The sequence below is a fragment of the Anarrhichthys ocellatus genome, unplaced genomic scaffold (assembly GCF_004355925.1).
Source record: "Anarrhichthys ocellatus isolate YVR2014 unplaced genomic scaffold, GSC_Weel_1.0 scaffold3, whole genome shotgun sequence".
Lineage (NCBI taxonomy): Eukaryota > Metazoa > Chordata > Actinopteri > Perciformes > Anarhichadidae > Anarrhichthys > Anarrhichthys ocellatus.
Genome location: NW_022280033.1, coordinates 5,771,758 through 5,793,403, shown reverse-complemented (window position 1 = coordinate 5,793,403; position 21,646 = coordinate 5,771,758). Strand labels below are relative to the sequence as shown.

The 21,646-nt window shown below is 40.1% G+C and overlaps 1 protein-coding gene across 4 annotated transcripts in view; it reads right to left on the bottom strand.

The window, feature by feature from the left end:
* Nucleotides 1–21,646, bottom strand: part of grid1a (glutamate receptor, ionotropic, delta 1a) — a 189,153-nt gene that overhangs the window by 74,363 nt on the left and 93,144 nt on the right. For all 4 annotated transcript variants that reach the window (XM_031873572.1, XM_031873541.1, XM_031873550.1 and 1 more), the window contains exon 3: nt 3,105–3,389. In XM_031873572.1, the coding sequence (XP_031729432.1) occupies nt 3,105–3,389 (285 nt within the window). The remainder of the gene's footprint in view (nt 1–3,104; nt 3,390–21,646) is intronic.

Genomic DNA, 21,646 nt, shown 5'->3' with positions numbered 1-21,646 from the left:
GACTACCTGACAATCCATTCTGGATATTTTGTTCACCTTATAAGTAAATGCCTTTGTTTTTGACTTCATGCTGAAACATTTTCAAATCAACTTTTATCAAGCAGCATGTCAGCCCTGGCTGAATAAATTAAGTGTTATATACCAAATGTTCTTTTTTTCACGCACAATTCAACTCAAGTTTAAGATAGTAAACACTAATTAATATGCTACCTTTGATAAATGTAAAGTACTCATTACCACGCACAAATACATAATCAGAATAAAACTGAATGACCCGCTGAAGCAGCTTCTCCCTACTCGTATGTATGAAGTTTAAATTTAACATCATCACTATCTCTTTAAATATGATGTGCCTACACTAATTTACAGACGGCACATTTCTCTCTAGGCACTGTAGTACTGCTTCCAGACAGGCACCATGGGTATTTTGACTGTTCTGTGATGAGGATCCTAATTAGCCGCTACATTCCTTAATTTAATGAGTGCAGAGTTAAACAGTGTAACACAAGCACAAATGTCAGCGGTGCAGACTTTGTAGCACCTAATTTAGCAGGCCTAAAAAAAAGGCTATTCTGTTAGAACTAGTATTCCCATCCAGTATCTCTCACCAACAGTGCCTTGTTACACCGAGCCCTCGTGTGTTAGACATGGGTTCCCTCTCACAGGACTTGCAATTTAAGGCTATGGTGCACTGTGCTGGCTTGAGATGTCATACATAAAGAGTTTCTGATAGGATTTGATTCAGTGAATGGAACTGCATCGCATCAGGGGGAAACTGATTGAAAATCCTTAAAATGCAGATGGATGGATAGAAAGCAAGACAGACCGTCAGACAGCTAGCTAGTCAGACAGAGAGCTTGCTAGTGAGACAAATAGCTATACATTGTTATGATCAATGACGTCTTCTCAAAGCAGATAGATGTAGGTCCCTGTTTGCGGATGATGTGGCCTTGTGGAAGAGATGAAGGAATATGGAGCATGCAATCAAGAAAGTACAATGAGCAATTGATGAGACAGTGGAGTGCGGTCATGACTGGGGGTGTAGGTTCTCAGTATAAAAACAACTTTTTCACCAGGAAGAGACTTAATGTATGTGGCCTTGATAAGATCTGTGTTAGATTACAGCAGTATAGCGTATGGATCAGCAGCCACGGCTCTTATAAGGAAATTGGATGTTATTCCGGCACAGGCATTGAGAGTGTGCAGTGGGGCTTCTAAAACAACGCCAGCACCTGCCCTACAGGTAGAAATAGGAAAAATGCAGTCGGAGTTAACTGATGGCAAACTATTAGGCTAATGTTTAGGGACACAATGATTCCAACCCACAGAAGAAGTGTTGCTGGAGGGTTGGGAGAAGTATCAGAGATAACTGGTCGGATAGGGAATGACATTGCAAAATAATTCGGAGTGTTTGATCTGCGGATATGCCATTCAGTGGTTTATCCGCGGTGGCTCCATGGATGCTTGTGTGGCTTGATACAGACTGGTATTTGCTAGAGGTAAAAGCAAATAATCAGCCACAAGAATAGCAGATCTGGGAGGCCGGGTAAAATGTACAGTGAGGGGGAATGAGAAGGTGGATGAGTTGGCAAAGAAACCTTTAAAGAAATAGAAATTAGTATCAGTAAAGCAAAGGTCATGTGTTTAATCTGGGGAGGAAATAAACAACCAAATGAGACAAGAAAGGTGGAAAAGAAGAGAAGGGAGTTATAAAATTCAAAGAGTGCCGAAGTTACTAGCAGTGTTGTGCAAGCGACTTGGAAAGTGTAGTGCACTAAGCTACCAGTTACTCTACATTAAATGAAGCTTCACTACACAGAAGCTTCCCTCCAGAGAATTGCAGAAAGCTAAGCTACAGCTACATGGCAAAAGTAGTCTAAATGCTACAAAGCATTTTTTTTTCTTTGAAGTCAAGTTAGGGCCATTTATAAAAACTATGAATAACGTAGTATAAAAATATATAGCCCAATATAAACGATATAATTAGGGAAAGATGTCAGGAAGAGGAGTCAATGGAGCATGAGATGTAGGGGGCATGAATCACAGAGAGAGATGGTGAGGAATAATGTGATGGAATTAGAGGTGCAGGAATTCACATTAGTAGGATTACTAGGCATGGGGGAGAGAGCACAGGTCAGGGTACTGTTACCTTTCTTAAGGGACACTTGGTTTTTGTAGGATATCGGATAAGAAGGGATATGGTGCTAGAGTGGCTGATATGGATAGGGAGGTAAGGGTGGGTGTGTGTGTATGTGGGTATGTGTGTTTGGGAAGCAGTGTCAATGTCAGAAACAAATCCAAGGAGAGATCTCTGTAAATGCGAAACACCATGTCACCATGTCACCATGTTCGTACGGACCAACCTGTGGTGGAAAATTGTATTTGGTCAGTGGGTGGCTGTATTCCCTTGAGGGCTTGCTTTACTACACACTTTATCAACTATAGCTTTCGCTGAATGGAAAAAATAAAACGATTTACGCTCTTCTCTAGATTGCACTCTTCCAAGTAGTAAAAAAAAAAAAATTAGCCAGCAGTGGCAAAGTATCATCTGAGAAATGCCAATGCAGCAATATATTCTCTTCATCTTTCTGCCCTTGTAGTGACTTGGCAATCACAGTGCTTTGCCTTTTGCCAAATGTGGGTCACAAAAGGTCTGGTCCGCGGGGGCGTCGTGGGGAGAATAATGAAACAGAAATGGATAACATCTGAAGATACATTACGTACTATTGGGACACCGTTCTCCGGTGCCACAAATGAGCCAATTAGCCACACACTGGTCTCTTCATGAAGACGCGACTAATGGTGAATGGTTTCCTGACAATTTCTAGTAAACTTTGATATATTTTTTAGCAGCGTGCGTGTACAATATGTGTTTATGTGTGTGTGTCTGCGTGGGAGTTATGATGTTCTTTCATCTTAGTTCCGACTCTGTGTATTCTTTCCAGCGAATAAATTCGTGTTAATAAGGCTTTTCTTCAGCCCGCCACTGTAGATGGTCTTGGAGCATTAACAGTTAAGTAAAAGAGCTGAAATCATCTCACTTACAGATGTCCTGTTTATGAGATGCATTTGACCGTCAACTGCTCTCATTCGTCTCAACTCACCGTAGTCGCTCTCGTAAAAGATGATGAACTTCTGCCAGTGTAGCTCTGAGACGAGTGTGAGCAGAACATCGTTGATTCGAACAGGTGGACGGGCAGCCAAGGTGTAGCTCTCTCCTTCTGGACTCGGGTTGAGCTGGCAGGCAGTGCGGGGTGCACCGTCTCCATTTTTCTGGATGAAGAGGTGGGGAATGTGCATTGCGTCTGTCAGAGACTGCAGGGCACTCGCAGCTGCGCAGCCAGTGGACGTGACCAGAGCGAGGATCCCCTGGTTCATCAGCTCGCATGCTGGACAGAGGAAAAATAAATAGAGAGAAGGTGGATGAAGGAGTAAAGGAAGAGGGGTGGAGACAAGGATTTGAAGAAAGGAAATGAGGATGGAGGACACAGAAGTATTTAAAAGAGATAGAGGACGATGAAAGAAAAAGCAGAGATATGGAGGAAAACAGGGTCGGGGGGAAAAAAGCAGAGGAGAAGGAATAAGATTAAACATGCTGAGATGTGTATTTCAAGTTAATCCAAACTGTAATCAATTCTAACAAGATTTTAATTCTTTCAGGTTTAAAGAGCGCTGTACATTATTCAAGAAAGTGTGCTCAACTGGTTTTAAAATTCAAGATGGTTCTTTGTGTATCCTGCTTAGGATTACGTCTGAGCCTCCGCAGTTCAGAACAGATCACAAGACAGGAGGGGGTTGGTACTGACATCGTATTATAATGTGTAGATGAGAGATTCAGAGGGGGGCATCCTCTAATGATTAGAGTCTAATCCTTGTCCCCAGACAAGAATGAGACAGCTGATCAAAGCAAAAAGGCTCGCTGAAGTCAACAGTCACTTGCTAACAGCAGATGAATCAGACTCAGAAGTACAGGAGTCAGTGCGGTTCAGTCACACATAAACATCTGGAGTATTTTAGCTCGATACAGGAAGTAAGATGCAAACTGATGTCTCCAATCAGTCCGAGCTAAATATTGTCCCACACATCCTTCACTCCATGTCTCTCTTTCATGTACAAATGATCATCATCTGTAAACCAACACGGAGTCAGACTGCAGACATACTGTAATTGTAATGTTTGCGTTGGGACTTAACATCCCTACATTTGTACATGTCATTTGGGCAAAATCTGCTTTAGATCCTCTTAGAGCGGGTCATCATGAATGCTGGAACAAAGTGCCAAATATATTTTAAAGATGAAAATGCCATCTTCGACATTATTAATGTGTCCGAAATTGAAGAGAAAAGCTGTTCTGTCTAAGTGGTGGTAAATATTTAATGAGAGTGGGTAGACTTGAGCATGCAGTTAGGCACTCGTGTTTTGCTCTTCAAATTATCTGACAGTTGATTAATGACCTAAAAATATGATTCATTCGACCAAATTCTAAATTTTTACTACAGTTGGTTTTAAAATGTGTTTGAAACATTCATTTGCAGAAAACAGATCATCCTACTTTCACACCCTCCGGTTTAAAACTAACTGATCCAATCAGACAGTTTTCACAAAAAACAAAATAGAATTTAAAGCAATACCACTTCATTAGTCGCAACCACTGCTTATATTGTTTTCACGTTTCATAATCGTTGACCCTATACACTCTTGACCTGCCCATTTGTGTGGATTTGCGTCCTCTCTTAGATTAAAAGATGCAAAACACAAAAATAGGCAATTAAACAGAAAAGAGAATGTAATGTGAATCCAAATGCAAAAACGGTTTTAATGAAGATTATTCAATTTGCATTTCATTTTAGGCTCTATCTCTGTTATGAGCTGCATAATCATCTACTACAAGGATTGTCTAATTTCGCATGTGACACGGGACAGGCTACTGCAAATGCTCCCTTTAAAATTCAAATCAGCACTTTTCACACAGCGGGGCTCTTATAATTTCAGCATAAACAGCTGAGCATATTGTACAAAACAGCAATTAAATGTTCTCTCGCTGCATTTCACAATACCACCTAATTATAAAATCTACTTCAATTTCTGCAAAATGTAGCAAAAAGTAACCAAGAAAGTAAGACATGACATAAACCATATGATATTGAGCATTTTAAGAAGCAGAACAAGGACTGCACGTCACGAACATCACAAACACATACAGGTAAGACACCATTACGTTAAATCCACCATGACACCGGAGGAAGGTGAAGAAGAAGGAGTTTTGGAGAAAAGGCATTAGGGATAAGGCGAGAGGCCTGAGAAGGAAGGGTTAGGAGGGGGAGAGAGGGAAGGATGATAAGAGGGGGTGCTCTGTAAATTAAGCCATACTGGGAAAGGGTTGTGTATGTGTGTGTGTGTGCGTGTGTGTGTGCATGGTTGGCAGAGGGGCAGGACTATTAATGTGACAAATGACGATTTCATCTACTGACTGCAAGCACAGGAGTACATTAAGGCTCTGTAAATCATGAGTACAGGAGCAACTACATAACATGCTGAGGAGGAGCAGGAAAGCGGGAATGTCAGAGAGCAGAGGTAGAGGAAGATGCACTGTAGTTAAAGTAGAACAAGAAGAGAGCGCAAGAGAAATAGAAGGATTATTTGGAGCTTTTTGCATGAATGCTCAGGAGACTGCAAGAAAGACTTCTACAGAGTAGGAAGTGTGTTACTGTGTCTATGTGTGTGTGGTGTAGGTGTGTGTGTGTGTGTGTGTGTTAGACAGACATAACCTTGCATGTACACCAGGGCATTTGGCAAATCGTCCTTTGTGCAACATGAAATGCTAATACTAGAAAGTCATGTGATTGACAGTAATACAAATCTAGAGCATGCTTTAACACTGATCCGGTGTCTAAATGTGTCAGCTGGCAACAATAGACTGTATTCTGTATTCCGCACTGAAAACAGAGACAGTCCTGTTCCTGAGACTTACTTGTGTTATTCCTGCCGGGTGCATACAGTATCTTTAAACATAAACATATTAGAGCTGCAACAATTCATTAATTCAGGAATTAGTCAATGACAAGATAATAAATCAGCAACTATTTGGGGAATGGATTAATTGTAAAATGGCAATTCTGTGGTTCAAGCTTCTCAAATGTGAAGACTTGCCACTTTTCTGTGAACGTGTTTCATATTATTTTCAATTGGAACTCTTTTGGACTGTTGGTTAGACAAAACAGGACATTTGAAGATGTCTCACAACTTGTAATGGAAATGGGTTTTTTTGGACGTCTCATAGATTAAACAAATTGATTACTCAAAGAAAATATCCAACAGATTAGTTGATAATGAATATAATTATAAATTGCAGATCAAAGTAATTGTAATAGTTCTGCTTCATTACTATAATCAAAAGAGACTGTGGTCAGAATGATTGGCACCCTTTATGCTGTGCCTGCAGAACTTTTTTTATTTGTATCTATTATTTATTTCACTTGTTCCACCATCTGCTAATGCAAGAAACTTCAACAACTTTATCTTTATTTGTGCTAATAGAAAAGTGACTCATAAAGCTATATATTTTTTTATTTTTATCGCCCCTACCCCCCTATCCCTCAGCCACTTTTAGCAGACTATAGCTAAAGTCTGTCTGCGGCCATTTTGGCTTCATAATGGACACCCCAGGCCCATTATGGCGCAGAGAGCCCACTGATGTAGGAGCGCTCCACAGTCATTGGCGAGGATGATAATGGTGGAATAATGACTCTTAAATGTTCCCCCTGAAGTGGACAGGGGCTATCACTCATTTCCTGCTAGCTAGAAGACATCTGATGTCAGCAGTCTCATATACTGTATACGTACACCTTAAAGCAAAACAAAAATCTTGGTCCTGGACACCACTGTTGGCATCCAAAAGCAAATTTTTAAGTGAAGTTGACTTTTGTCACGCTAGTCGCTCGATAGAGATTTGAGTCGTTAGTCAGTACGTTAACGTAAACAAAGCTCTTTTCCTATAGTTTTGTTGCCTGAACCTTACTTCCTGTGAAAATGTAAGTTTATGTTGAAAAGTCACTATACCCGTAATAAACACATATTGACATGCGGCCATTGACACGTACAAAACTAACTCTAGAGGGGTATGTAGAGAGTCATCGTTTCAAGCTTAGGACCACCGACCAAAATGCAGTATTTGACGCATTGGTGTGAGAATGTGTTGACTGGGAATATGGATAGAAATGGATGGGTGGAAGAATTTTTAAACAGTCAATAAGTCTGCTGTAATTAAAGGAGTTGCAATAGGGAGACGCAAACAACAGCTGCTTTCTTTTGGAAAAAAAGAGATTTACTAATCTATCAAACCCATTGTGGAGAAGCAGTCATTTTCGTCTCAGTGATGGTGTGGCTGATTGATGGATGATGAATTCAGTAGAGGTGGATGAATTTTTAAATACATCTAATCATCACTGCAAACCCCGATACAATTTAAATTACAATGAGATTTTCACTCAGCTGTCAGCAAATTTAGAGACCAAATCAGGGAAGAGGCCAGGGCATTGTAAGCGATTTTTTCATGTTCCTACACTCATAATTGAAACCATTAAAAAGGACATCTGCCATGCAGATTCGGGCCGATCAACAAAAGCACACAGTATTTTTCTGCAGAAGTCCTCACCTCATCAGACCAGTTCGGTTGTGCACGGAGGATCCCGGGAGAGGGAAAGTTAGCATCGAGACACCAGGCTGAATGAAGATATTACTACTGTGTGCCACTCAATCTGTTTGCCCGTAAAAACATGATGGCATCAGTGTCTTGCACTCATTTTAGCGATGTAATATGAAGAGTATAACAAACCACCACACCGCTGATGTAGTGAATACTGCATAAACTGGGGCTGTCACAGTGATTTCACAGTCTAGATAAGACAGTCTCATTTAGTTTGCTCTGACTCAGCGCACAATCGTAGGATTTGAAGGAGTCACCACTAAAATAAATGGCAGTTACAATGGTCTAACTGTGATCTGATTGTGACAGATTCTACTACATTATTCAGATTTAAATGTCTGTCATTCAGAGGCCGTTGGAAAAGGCTTAAAATGTATTGTACTGCTCCTTCATATTTTAAGGATGAGCAGCTACGTATTCCATCCAAATGTGAAATTATTAGATAATGTAAATAATGTAAATGTAAATTAGAATGTGATACAAAAGAAATGGGAATATTGACTGCACTATTTACATTTTTATGAATTGTTTCAAAGTCAGAGCAATACAAAAAGTTGTAATTTAGATCTTCCATACATTTACATCTGTGTACTTTAGTGTATAAACCCTGGATCATACTCCTCATCTTTTTTTCAAGATAAAGTGCCAAATTGGTCATTGATGGTTTTTAAGCATTCAGCAGGGACAACTGGCACAAATTACAGTTCTTTTTTATGTTTTAGCTGTTTCATCACCCTCAGCTAAGAGCAGACCGGATCTTGTGTCATTTCTTCATTATGAATGGGCCCTTCCACTCTGCTTTTGGCAGCTTCCCACAACATTATATCTCTTCGCCACACAGAAGGGAGAAGTGGGAGAGATCAGTATGGCAGCCGGACCACGGCTTAGTTCAACATTAAGTGTACAGCAACATTGCACCGTCAGTAAGAGTGAATCGTCTCTCTATCGCTATCTCTCATTCACTCACACATTCTCGGCCATTTTCTGCCATGCCTGCACTCCTGCTGTCAGACTAAGATAAGGGTACATATCCCTATCAATACTATTGATGCTAAGACTGCCCATGTCACCTGAACTGTGAAGGAGTGTCTCTCTGCTATGAATTATACTGTCCAGACAGGTATAATTGCAGAAATAGACTTAGTACAGTAGATACTGTTTATATACAGGGAGTGGACACAACCACATGACCTGTGGTTGTGTCCACAGAGTACAGCACAACAACATTGCAATAAATATTACATTTGTGAAGCTTCGATGTTCAATTTCTGTTTTGTCCACAGGGGTGGACAGTAACACCTCGCAATAGAATGGGATTTAATATAACACCACCAAAACGTATACAGCCTCTGAAATCAGTTGGATTGGTACCTCTCTGACAAAGTCTGAACAAATATTTAACCCACAGTAAAGCCATATAAAATTACCGGCTGGGCCGTGACAGATCCCCGCTGGGTCCCTGCTTGGTCCTTGGTGGTATGTGATCCCCCTCAATGACGTAATGCCTCTAAGCACCGTGTGTGGAAATCAATTGCAATGCTTTATCTATCCGCCGGTAGGGGCAGTGATTATGGAAGCTGAAATCAGGCGGCTGCAGTGTGACCGTTTTACTTCAAGTTTGCCCATTGCGACTTGACATTTATATTGACCCAGTTCACCTAAAATCAGTTATTTATTATCATGTGCTTCCGTGCTGAATTTTGGAAAAGTGTATCCAAAATGATTCACAAGACATCAACACTATTTTCATTTAACAGAATGGTGTTGCCATAAAGAAAACTGAAATTATACCCAATTTCATTGAAAGCCCAAATGTCCCATTTGTCCGCCAACACATAAATCTGTGACTTTGTTTGCAGAAGTATATCCTTGCTGCTGTAACATTCAAATTTCCCCCTGGGGATGAATAAAGTATCTAGCTATCTATCTATCTATATCTAAACACAGCATGCATTTGTGGATCTGTGTGGAGCTGGAGACCGTGAAAATAGTCTCAAAACTCCACACACAAATGTGTGCGTGTCATGTGAACCATGCGCACACATTTAACAATCTGTAAATAGATACAAAAGGATGTCACAATATTTTCAGACAGTTGTATACACAGATGAACAGATCTGTGAAGTTCAAAATCTGTTCGTATTGTGATTGTGATCTGTGCATTTGTAAAATTGTTTTACACTTTGATTGTAACAAGCATTTGAGAGTACCCAATATTAAGCACTAATCATTGAACACATTTGTAAATCTTATTTGTCATTTGTGGATCGTGTAATACATATTTGTGGCCATTTTGAGACCAATTTCTCTCCATAGATTTGCCCCTGTTGGCTGGCTGTAGTACATGTCATAACATCCACATCCTCCATGTTTATGGATGACCATGGGCCACACTAAAAAAAAAATCAAAGTACACGTCAAATACATTTTTCCTAAAGATGGTATCTGTCATGTAATGTAGTTGTTGTCACGCTAATGCATGTTAAATAATTTAATTCAAAGGAATTTATTATGGATGCTGACCATGTGCTTGCAACGTCCCTAGTTTGAGTTCAACTGGGGACTCGTTGCATGGCATCTAGCTCCCGTTATGTCCTGTCAACTATCAACTGTCGTCCGTCTAATAAAGGAAAGACATTCCGTGGAAATACTTTGGTGAAAAAAAAGAGAGAGAAATAGGTAGTATGTAGTTCCTATTGTCCACATCCCTATTATCCAATATCAAATCAACTTTTCTCATGGAGCAACAACTCAGAAAGTCAATGGCACTTGACTATCATATCTTATGACTGCTGTAGAGCCACTTATTGTTGACTTAAGCACTTTGTGAATTTCTAATTGCTGAGATGGCTCCACTAACTTGTGAATAACTCGCTGTGGCAATGTTGCGGTACAAATGTGAGACAAAGCTTGTGTCTCTGTTCCTATTTTAAAACACGGTACACTGAAGCCTGTTATTCTCATGAAGCACATTATCTTAACTGCATGTGACTCAACATGAGTCTTCAACTTCACAACCATTTTTCAAAACTTTTCACAGATATTCTATCACAATGCAAATTCTTAATGAAAACATATTAAAAAAATCATTACAGAGATTTATAGCTGTTATCTGAACTGCACAACGCACTGAAAAGCTTTAGTAGCTCACAATGGAGCTGGCTGCTGCTTTGCTCGGTGTGAAATCAAATGAACAAACGTATGCAACAGTCGTATACAGTAAAAGCTTGCAAAAGATAGTGTGTTGTGGTTTTCCATTTAACTTTCAGTCTAAGGCTTTGTGTTGGCATCTGCTGCTTTGTGTTCTTTGCTCTATAAGTGGCAATCGAATCAAAATATATTTAGTATATCAAACAAAATGGATTGACAACGAGACTTAGTTTGTCCGTAGTGCTTTCATGTCTCTTCGCCTGGGTCCCTATGTTAAATATACTTTTGAGTTATTATTATTTCTGACAAAAGAAGATAGTTGCTGTGCCCTGCAAAAATGTATGCTAAGGGATATTTTCCCACTGCTGGTACCCGAGGGATGAAACAGAAAAAGGCCTTGAGTCTAAATCTCTGCAGCCTGGGAGAATAGAAAGCAACAGAATCCACTCCGTATACAATCAGTAAAAAAAGAAAAACAGAGCAGAACTGGGGAGACACACGCAATTTTTAGTTTTCAGAGTCCTGAGTCACTGACTGCTATTTCGACACAGAAACTAATGCGACCAGACAATGATATAAACAACACCACCAAAATGTGATACAGCTAGCTACCATGCCATGTGGCATCAGTTTCAACTATTGAACAATTAGTAGTGACTTAGTGTCTTTCAAAAAGCCAAAATGGGTTGGGCGTCTCAGCCTGTAACATAAAAGATATGATTTAAACTGACCCTTTGCTAAGTCCCACTGTTGACGCAGACTGACCAATCATAGCCTCAGCCAGCTCCGACCAGGATTCAAACACTAACCGGCTCTGCTCAATAGACTCATGCTATTGAGCCTGGTTTTGTGAATGTAGCTAGTCATGGTTAAACGTTATGTAATAGTGATACTCGTTACCCAAAGAGGTTGGAAGGAGCTATCCGTTTCTAAAACGTTGTATTTTAATGTAAAGAAAAAAAAGTACGTTACGAATCTTTACCTAGCATTAAACCTTCTCTGCTACGCTAGCTACTGAAATTATCTCTGAAATTGCTTTTTTATTTTTCCAAAAGTATAATATTTATTCAGTGAATGCAGTAGGGGATTGCAGTTAGTGACAGTGTGGGCTCCATGGTAGCTCTGAGAGCTTGGCAGAATAGCAGCAGGGAGTCAATTGTAACATCATAATGATGTCTCATTAAATCAAGAAGACAATAGTATCTATTTCAAGCCTTTTAAATGTGTGTTTCCTTGCTATCTTTCCACTCCTTCCTTCCTTTTGCAGTGCTTTCGACTCTGTCAGTTGCTCTCTCATCAACTTAGCACAACCACTGTTCCTTCCAGGGCTAATGTGGTCAGTCTAATGAGCATAACACAGTCCTTTGCATACACAATGATGTATGTATGTGTGTTTGTTGTTGTTTTTCCGCTAGTATGAGGCTGATTAGCACTCTGACAATTAACATGCAGCAATGCCTGTTGGTACAAGGACCTCTATTGGCAGCATGTGCTGAATGTTGAAGCAGGTGAATAGAGAGCCTAGTTTTTATATGGCAAACATGTGTTTGGGTTTTCTGATGATTGATTTGGATGGTGTTATGGAGAGAGATTGTCTAGCATTGTGGGACGGTAATCATGACTCATTCACCGTTGGGACAGGGACAGGCTCAGCCTTTGCTTTTCTGCTGGAATCAGAAACATTAGGAAACATCTCACGCTCTCATTTGGTAATGTGTCATTTGCACTGATATCATCTCATTTCTTTGCCTCTCTTTGTCTGTAGTTTTCTCGTCTCCCTTCATTCTCCCTGTGTACATATCTCACTCTACATATCTTTTCTCTCATCTGATCCCTCTGTATTTGCCTCTCACTTGTCCTCTTCCTCTCACTCAGCATGTTGCTTATCACAATCTGCCCTTGTCTGTCTTGGCCCATCTGCATCTCGAGCAACACCTCAAACATGCGCGATAAATTATGAATCAACATAAGTTCATTCAGGGATGCGTTCCCTCTTTGTGCTACAGTAGAATAGAAGACAACACAAGGATGGAGGATTAAATAACACCGGTTTTAATTATCTTTTATAAGGTCGTGTTCCTTCCACAAGCATTTTTTATCTAATTCAACAACAGTGGTCAAATAATGGGACCAAGTCAACAAATAAATAAGCAAAGCCAATGGTTTCATGACAAGTTAACAAAGAGCAAACAGTTGTGTCTGTTCTATAAAAAATCCGATGAAATGTAGTCAGTCTGAAATCCTGTCCTCACAGGGCACATTTGGTTGACATGCTAACAGTGTCTTTAAGTGATTTATAGTTCTCCCCAAACATCTCACAGATACAAGTTTTAAAATTCTTGAAAAAGGCAACCCTGAGTTGATTTTATAAGTCGACTTAATCGGTCTGCGGCAGCAAATGTTTCGGTTGCAATAGTGCATCATTAGCGGGGTTACAGATAGCTTGTACTTTAGTGCCATGTGACAAATCATGTTACACTAAATACAACATAAAACTATACCGAACTACAAATAAACAACACAAGGCACTTTGTAGGCAGATAAACAATGCATATCATTTCAGATGTCTGGTAACGTTTGGACAAACTAGCCGAGGATTATCCGAAAATCACACCAAAAATCTACGACACATAATGTATGACTTCAACCCTACAAAACACAATAGGTGTTCGACATTCAAAATGCTATTTGCATTATTTATGTGATGTTGGCATGTCGGAAGACATTTTTTCACATAGGCCTAAATGTAGGTTTAAGTCATTTCACTGTAAAGAAATAGGCTCAGCTACTTAAAAAGATCCAGTGCTATCCTCCACTGGAATGATATTGCATTAACCATTACAATGGCTTACATGATGCTATCAGCAGTAATCCACCGCATGAAGACTGTAGCCACTACAGTATGTTGGGCATAATACTACAAACACTGACCAGCTCCACTGAGGCTCATGTTGGCACAGAAGATCACAGCCACCTGTTCCCGCAGCTTGAACAAAGCCGGACATGTGTTCCAATGCAAGCCTGGTGGCAGATAGGTGTTCACCTGCTTCACAGAGTAACTCCTCTGAATCCACAGCTATTATTTACTGAGACCTGACTCATGGTAAGGATAACCTTCTTCTTGAGTGTTAAATCAGCTTGATGGGCTGATTCATTCTGCTGAGTTGACAAATACATCAATGTCAAGCAGTTAAAAGACACAGGACCTGTGCAATGTAGCTGTTGGCACTGGTATTGTACGTCAGGAACTTCCTTGAAGGACCTCCAGTGATATATAACCAAATGATTGTAAGGTGCTTTAGATAAAGTAAACCCATGTAGATGTGTTCTGCCATTTAACCTTGGACAATTTGAGACAGAGAATTTCAATCAAGGATTTTTAATATTCAAATTGCTTTTGTGTTTTTTTCTTTTATCTCTGCTGCCAATGCCTGTGAGATTTAGAGTCTGTACCTATGTGCAGCTTTCAGACACTTAAACCTTGTTACTTTGGTTTGCCAAAATTTGAATGAAGTAGCTCTGGTTGACCTTTAACACTGTATAAGATATATCAGAGTTGTATCTAGTGATTGGTTAGGCATGTGGCAAGCTAAAGATCAAAGAGTGGGCCAAACCAAGGCTGATCACTAGTAAATACTAGACTTGTGGTGAGAAAGAAGACCGTAGCGGTAAACCTCTGTTGCTCTGTCGGATGTGTTGGTGACATTAGGAAGCGCTGTAAACTCTACAGGAGATCTCCACATTTTTAGAAGAGCTAGACATTAATGAAATTGCAATTAACATTAGGGAGATCTTTAGATGAGGGTAATGGTGTGAGTAAAAGTAAACAAACAGCAGTGAGGCAGATGGAGGACCATTCATTGAACTGTTTCACCATTTTAAGTAACGTTTCTCTCTTCGGGGGGTCGGCTTATATAGTACAAGTCATCTGGAATGATTTAAGTAAATTGTGCATTGAGATATTTGTTAATGCAGAAGATGATTCTCTCTCCTTCACTCTGTAATGAATGGTAATCTCTATTCATGTCCTATTATCAGTAGTTTTTCTAATTCAGAGCCACACAATCGTCCAATTTATAACAAGCGTTTGTTCTCTGAAATTCACATGCCCATGCTATAATTTATATAAATACATTTTTGAACATAATTAATAAATCAGTTTTGTAAAATAAAGCACTCATATATATGTATGTTCTGTAACATGATATGAAAACAGTTAAAAGAATAATTAGTAGTTCTGCTTGTCAGTTTGTGATAAACATGTTTGGCTTTCAATGGTAAACTTATCTTTTTTACTCTCATCTTGCACAATTTACCTTCTCCGACTATATAATGAGCCCTAATAACTGATCACAAATTTGTCTGAAGATTCAAAATATATCATTCGGAGCAATTCTGCGCCACATAATGTTTTTTCTTTTGAAGAAGAAAAAGAAGAGCCTTTCCCTAGCAATCCGCTCCCAGTCTAATGTTAGCACTGTCCTGTTGAAAAGCAAAATAGCTCATTATCCTTGGAAGGCACGGCACATAGGAGCAGCATGTGTGACGAGCCAAGCCTCTGGATGTGCCAAGCTGGAAATGTCAACACACTACCTTGAGAGGGCACATTAAACTCAGGCGGTAATGGCCGTCACAAGACAGATTCCCATAATCAAGTCCATTAAGGTACCACACTCGTTCCCAACAAAACAAAACAAAAATACACCCAACAAGCAGCAGGATTTTAAAGTTTGCTATAAGCGTCTGTAGATAAATGTCAAGGTGACACGCTGTGTACCATGCTGCCAACAACACCCATTCCTGAGTTTAATAAATATATACTGATGGGGGTATGTGTCAAAACATACTTTTGTATGTGTGCATGGATGAGCAAGGACTGCCAAGTTAAAAAAATAGGAAAACAAAAATGATATATTTGCCAATAGCAATTGCCAAAAACAAGTGAATTGTCGGTTACACCTTATTTTTGTGTCGTTTCACTAAACCGTTTAGTGCCACGATGAAATTGGCCCGTGTGAGGCATGCACCAAAACTACATAAACTCAGCAAGACACCTTCAGACGGAGCCCACGCAACCGTTGGTGGAATTCCAGGAGTTCTTATTGTCTAAAATCCTCAACAGCAAGTCACTAATCATTTCTTGGATTAGGATCCAATTTCCTAATTGCCAGCCCTTCTCTTTGTTCTGTTGTGCTCTGCACTCTAGTTTTTTTTATTAATTTCCTCTCGTGGGCGCTGAGTTGTCAGCAGAGAAACAACAAAATGCGCAAGAGAGGCTCCTCATGCATGAAATGAAAGAGGGCTTTGCCCTCCTGGCGGGACTGACACTGACGTATTCTCTGAAAGGTGAAAGCCTGCATACACTTATTGCATTGTACCACGCTGGGTTATGGCCTTCCAAAAACAGAGATCCTCACTATTTGTCCTCTTCGACTTTACGTGGCAGTGCATACTGTCAGCCTATAGCCATGTTTGTATGCTTGTAGTTGTGTTTGTGTCATGGGCTGCACAGGTGAATTATGGGAATTGTTGTCCGATGTTGCATTTCTTACATTATGAGTTAGTATATTATAACTTATTATTATAAGTCAACTTAATTGATGACTAACACTATAAATATTAGCCACCACAGCAATAGACACACTATTACAACATGGATGTGCATGGGATTTTTGTGACAGGCTGATGTATTATTAATATTATATTATTATAATGTATATATCTGCAGTACATGACGACGCATGACAGTACACAGGAAGGTGACACAACCTCTGATATATTATTTCTGTCCCAACTGTTTTTTGAATAAATAGTAATTCATACCGTCAGTAATTGATCATTTGCTGCAAAGGGTTTCACATTCTCTGCACACAACAAGAAAACCCTTTCTTTGACACATGCGCATAGTCCATATCTCAATGTTATAAATGCAGTCCACTTATTACCGTGATGCTTTGAACAGAGAGTAATGTGTGGCACATATCTCCACTCTGCAGCTTTATCAAATGGGACCAGCCTTTCTGCCATTACAACAGATCAACAGGTCTGACGATATCAGACATTAGCTTTTCAAAACTCACCTCATACTGAAGTCACTCATTAATAACATTGGGGAAGTTGACAATTCGATTTAGTAAGCATAAAGTCTGATTCAGTTAGAAAATGGGCAATTTCGTGTATAAAGTAAATATTAATTTGAACTAGTATTAGCAAGGGATAGAATTTAATAATGCCACATTGCATATTGTTTTAGTTATTATTTTATGAAATTCTATCAGTGGCTTTTGCCGTGTTTATTTTAGTCTCTGTTGAATCCTGTTATGTTGCTGCTATACCACAATAATCTCTAAGGGTATCAAAATTTCATCTAATCCCAGATTAACTTTAATGCACTACTTGTATCTCCAGCTACCGCTCGAGGGGACACAGTGCCGCATATTTTTCAGTGTGCCACTTCAACAGGTGGCGTGGAAGACACCCAAGCCAAGCCATCTGCTTGGAGATACTGAGGTAAACGTAAGCAGACAGAGAATCTAGTGGAACTATGATCTACTTTATGTAGTCCCTAAATAAACTGTCATCCCCCATATTGCATGAAGGGAGCTGGCAAAAGTAGGTCTATTACTATGTTGATAACATCAATTTGAAGTGTCAGGACGGGGTGAGCTAATACCCGGTCCTGCGAGGCTGCTCTCTCATCTCCTCAGCCTCAGAGTTTCTGCTTTGATTAAAATCACAAACCAGCCAGTCTTCCATACGCCTTTTTCGCCCCACTACCCCGGCTCCCATACTGTTCAATTTTGTTCTTTTTTGGTATGAGGCACAGGTGGCTTACTGCTGAATCACTGTCTTCTGAACAGTGCTCCAGCGATGACTGCTCTGACCCAGCAGACCTGAGCTGCCATCTGTTTGAGGACTCCAGCTGTCTCGTCTCTGTCTCTCAGATCCTAGCATGTTCTACGTGTGGTGTTTCTAAACCCCACTCCTTGTGTCCGTCTGCCCGTATCCCCACCTTTACTCTGCCTGGTGTGCATTAGGCTCCCTCATTTATTCCTGTAGGATTTGATCTCTCTACAGCTGCTTGCATTTCCAGTGCGTCAGTATTTTCCACCCACAATGCAGTGCAGGGGATAAATCATCACTCAATAGCTATGCAAGCATATTTATCCTGGAACAATAATAAACCTCTTTTACAGCTAAACGTAGCTACTGCTACATTTGACTCTCATACACCTGTCACCTGTCAGTACAACAGTATCATTGCAGTATTCATAGTCTAACAGAGTATTAATCAAGGTCCCTCGTCAGCCTCACAATTCTCTGGCTGCATATAATTAAACGTATGCAGAGAGTACCAGAGAGACTCTCTAAATCGACATTGGTAGAAGTACTGGGTAATAAATCACAGTCCCTGCAGGAATTCTACATTCTACATTTTTCAAGGCCCCATTATACCTAAAGACTGTGTGAAGATATGAAACACTGAATACAACAGGGTATGCTAGTATCAAATGTATCATCGTTTGAATACAAATAAAATAAATGCATTAAGTGGTGTTTTTTTTTAAATAATTAAATACAGTTAGCATGATTGGAAGGTATTGGAATTATTTTCCCGAGCTTTGTGTACATTCAGGCCTCCTACACTCACTACTTTAGCTTTAACTGGACAGCTATTTTTGCTTTGCCATCTCTTATTCTCTCTCTCTCTCTCTCTCTCTCTCTCTATTTATTCATTTATCACTGCCCCTCTCTCACCCTCTCCAACAGGGGATGGTTCAAACCATCTCTCACTTATATGTTCTCTAACTCTCCAGTCCTTGTCCTCATCTCCAAGTCCTATTTGCTCCTTGGATGTTGCCATCTCTCTTCCTCGCACTTTCCCTCTCGCTCTGTATTGTAAATGAGTGCAACAAGCAGGCGAGCACTCGATTTCCCACTGGCTTTGTAGTTGTTTAGCCCTGAGGTCAAAGTGGGAGCAGAGCGAACCAAGCAGCCCAAGATCAGCTGCACTCTCATGGGAGCTGACAGAAGATTTGTTTTTATTTTTTATGTTTTCGTTCTCTGCATACACATAATGAAATAAAGGATTACATTATTCAAGGAATAGTTCAACATTTTGAGATACAATTTACAAATGTTCTTGCTGAGAGTTACGTGAGAAGATTGATACAGCAAAATATGAAGCTTACAGCGAGCAGCCAGCTGGCTTAGCATAAACACTGCTAGCAGGGGAAACAGCTAGCCTTGAAGAAAACTTTACTCCAAGTACATCTAAAATTGAAAGACCAGATTGCGCCAAAGTTTGAAGGATAAAGAATCATGTTGAGTTCCCCAAGAGGATGAAGTATTTGATACTGAAAGTAAGATTGTTTCATCTTTGCTGGTCAAGCTGCTTTGCCATACTCCTTCATACTTTATTAAAATGTAGCAGCACATGTGCTTTCATAGAGAATAACATTTTTGCTTTAGTTCATCTGCTATTACAGAAGTTCCACTCAAGAACTTGGCTTTTAACAAGGTGTAAAGATCATCTGGACCATGTCCACAAAGAACCCCATTCTTCAGTTCCTATCCAACAGATAATAAGCAATGCCCTCCTGCTCGCTCTCATTCGCCTACTTGTCTGTTCACTGTATTCCATTTACAAGCCTCTTTATACGGGCCCTGTGATGCTAATTGGCTAATCCCACACTCCTGCTCTACTAAGAACCTGCTGCAGGTAGTATGCAGACCTTGACAAGGATCCTGCGCCTCCTACTTATCCCTTTAGAGGAGACAGTTAATGGCCTCTTTTGCACACAAAAGCCTCAAAGCCCCAATGGTACAGCATATGCAGCAGGTAATGCATATCATGCGATCACTGAGCCCTCGACAAACTTGTGTACACATAAAGACATTTTTCGTTCTTTGTGGCACAACATCACCAGTGTGAACATTTGAGTGTAATATATTGCTATCAGCTTTGAGCTTGTCCATTCGAAGGTGGATAAAACAAACAACGTATATTAGATGTAATAGTGAAGTTGGAAGAGTGGAGTTAGCAAGCGGCTGATGAAACACTAAGCAAGATCTGGGCTCTATCTGCAGCATTATTGGATGGCGAATGATTGAGTGAGACCGCTGACGGGAATGGTCGAGCCAAACTACCCACTTCCATCCAGAGCCCCTCTTGCTAAGTACCTGTTGGTGTACCTCTCAGCCATGACTGATAAGTGGAAATTAAAGCTCCCTTTGAGGGAGGGACACTGTTCTTATATCCCCACTACAGGCCAAGAGTGAAAGCCATGCTCTGAAGTCTGATACCTGATTTTATAGACTGCAAAAACATACTTAATTACTGCCAAATTAAATCTATCTGCCCGGGCCTATCATGTATTTAAAACTTAATTATTATGTTATCACTGCCGTTTGTTTAACCCATATATTCTGTTGGAAAAAATGCTTTTCCCCTTCTCTTATGACTATATTAGGTATTTTTAGCTTAATATATTTTTAGACAAACTACTGAAAGATCTGAAACATTTCTATACAGTAAAACCCTTTGTTCTTACTGTGATGTTGGTGTAGGCACAGCACAGTGTCGTGTTCTGACAGAGTAGCATCATCCACAAATATCTCTAAATCTATTGAAGTGCAGACTTTTTTCACCCTGTATCTACTTCTTGTGTGTTTTTTTTTTTTTTTAAGTGTTCAAGTCATGTAGCATCTTCTCTGTGTTGCAAAGTGGAGGGCTTCTGGGAATTACGTTTACGATTATTCCGGATTCTCTTATCTGCTGCCTCAGGTTTCATTTAACACCTTCTTTGCTCACATTTTATAAACCTGTTCCAAACAATGATCGCTCTAGGCTTTATTTTTTCATTAGTGTGCTCAGAATGAGATATTTTATTGAACGCCAGAGTGATTAAAAAAATGAATGTTTAAATATGTTAAAAAAAAAGAAATTAAAAAAAAGCAGTTTGATTCGTGCTGTCAGGAAAAATTCCACTCACATCTGGTTTCATTTAATGCCACACATGTGATGCATTTATCAAGTTCATATTTGTTTCATTCACTGCCACTTTGGTTCGTTCCCTATCTGTAAAGAGATCAGGCGTTCAATTCGTGTAGAACTTGGCTATCTTACGCTGTTCAACCCCCCCCGGGCCTATTTGTTAGCTGTCAGTGACTATCTACCTTCATCCCTGCCCCATTGTGTTTGCTGGCTCATGCTGCCAGGAACTGGATCTGTCAAATGGCCGTTCCCGAAGGGTAACAGCAGAGCTCTGCATTTTGTTAGATCGATCCTGGGAGACGCATAAAGAAAGAAAGAGAGTACGAGAACGAGCGTGAGAGGGAGAGCAATAATCTCACACCAGGTAACTAGTTAGAGGGTGATGCTGAGGAGCAAGCAGACAGGTTTGGGTTGATAGAGCATCAAGATAAAATAATTACATGAGGGACATTGGAAATGAGACTGAAGAAGCAATGGAGATCTCTTTGAGCAACAGATGGCTGATGGGTGAAAGGAGAAGACGAAATGATGTGAAATAGAGAGATGGCGTAAGCTGAATGGAAAAGAGGGATAATGAGCATGAATCTTGCTTTTCTGAGCACTGCAGTGGTCATGCCGCAGCAGCAGGCAGCCCATTACTATGTAGCATGTGTGATTTACCTTTGACACCTTTCCAACCCACATGTACAGACTGCCAAGGAACATACTAACAATGTGAGGATGCAGCTCTTCTTTGTGTCTGTGCCAAGCCAGGGTGAAAGAAACTAAGTTTACATCTCAGTAAACGAGGGAAT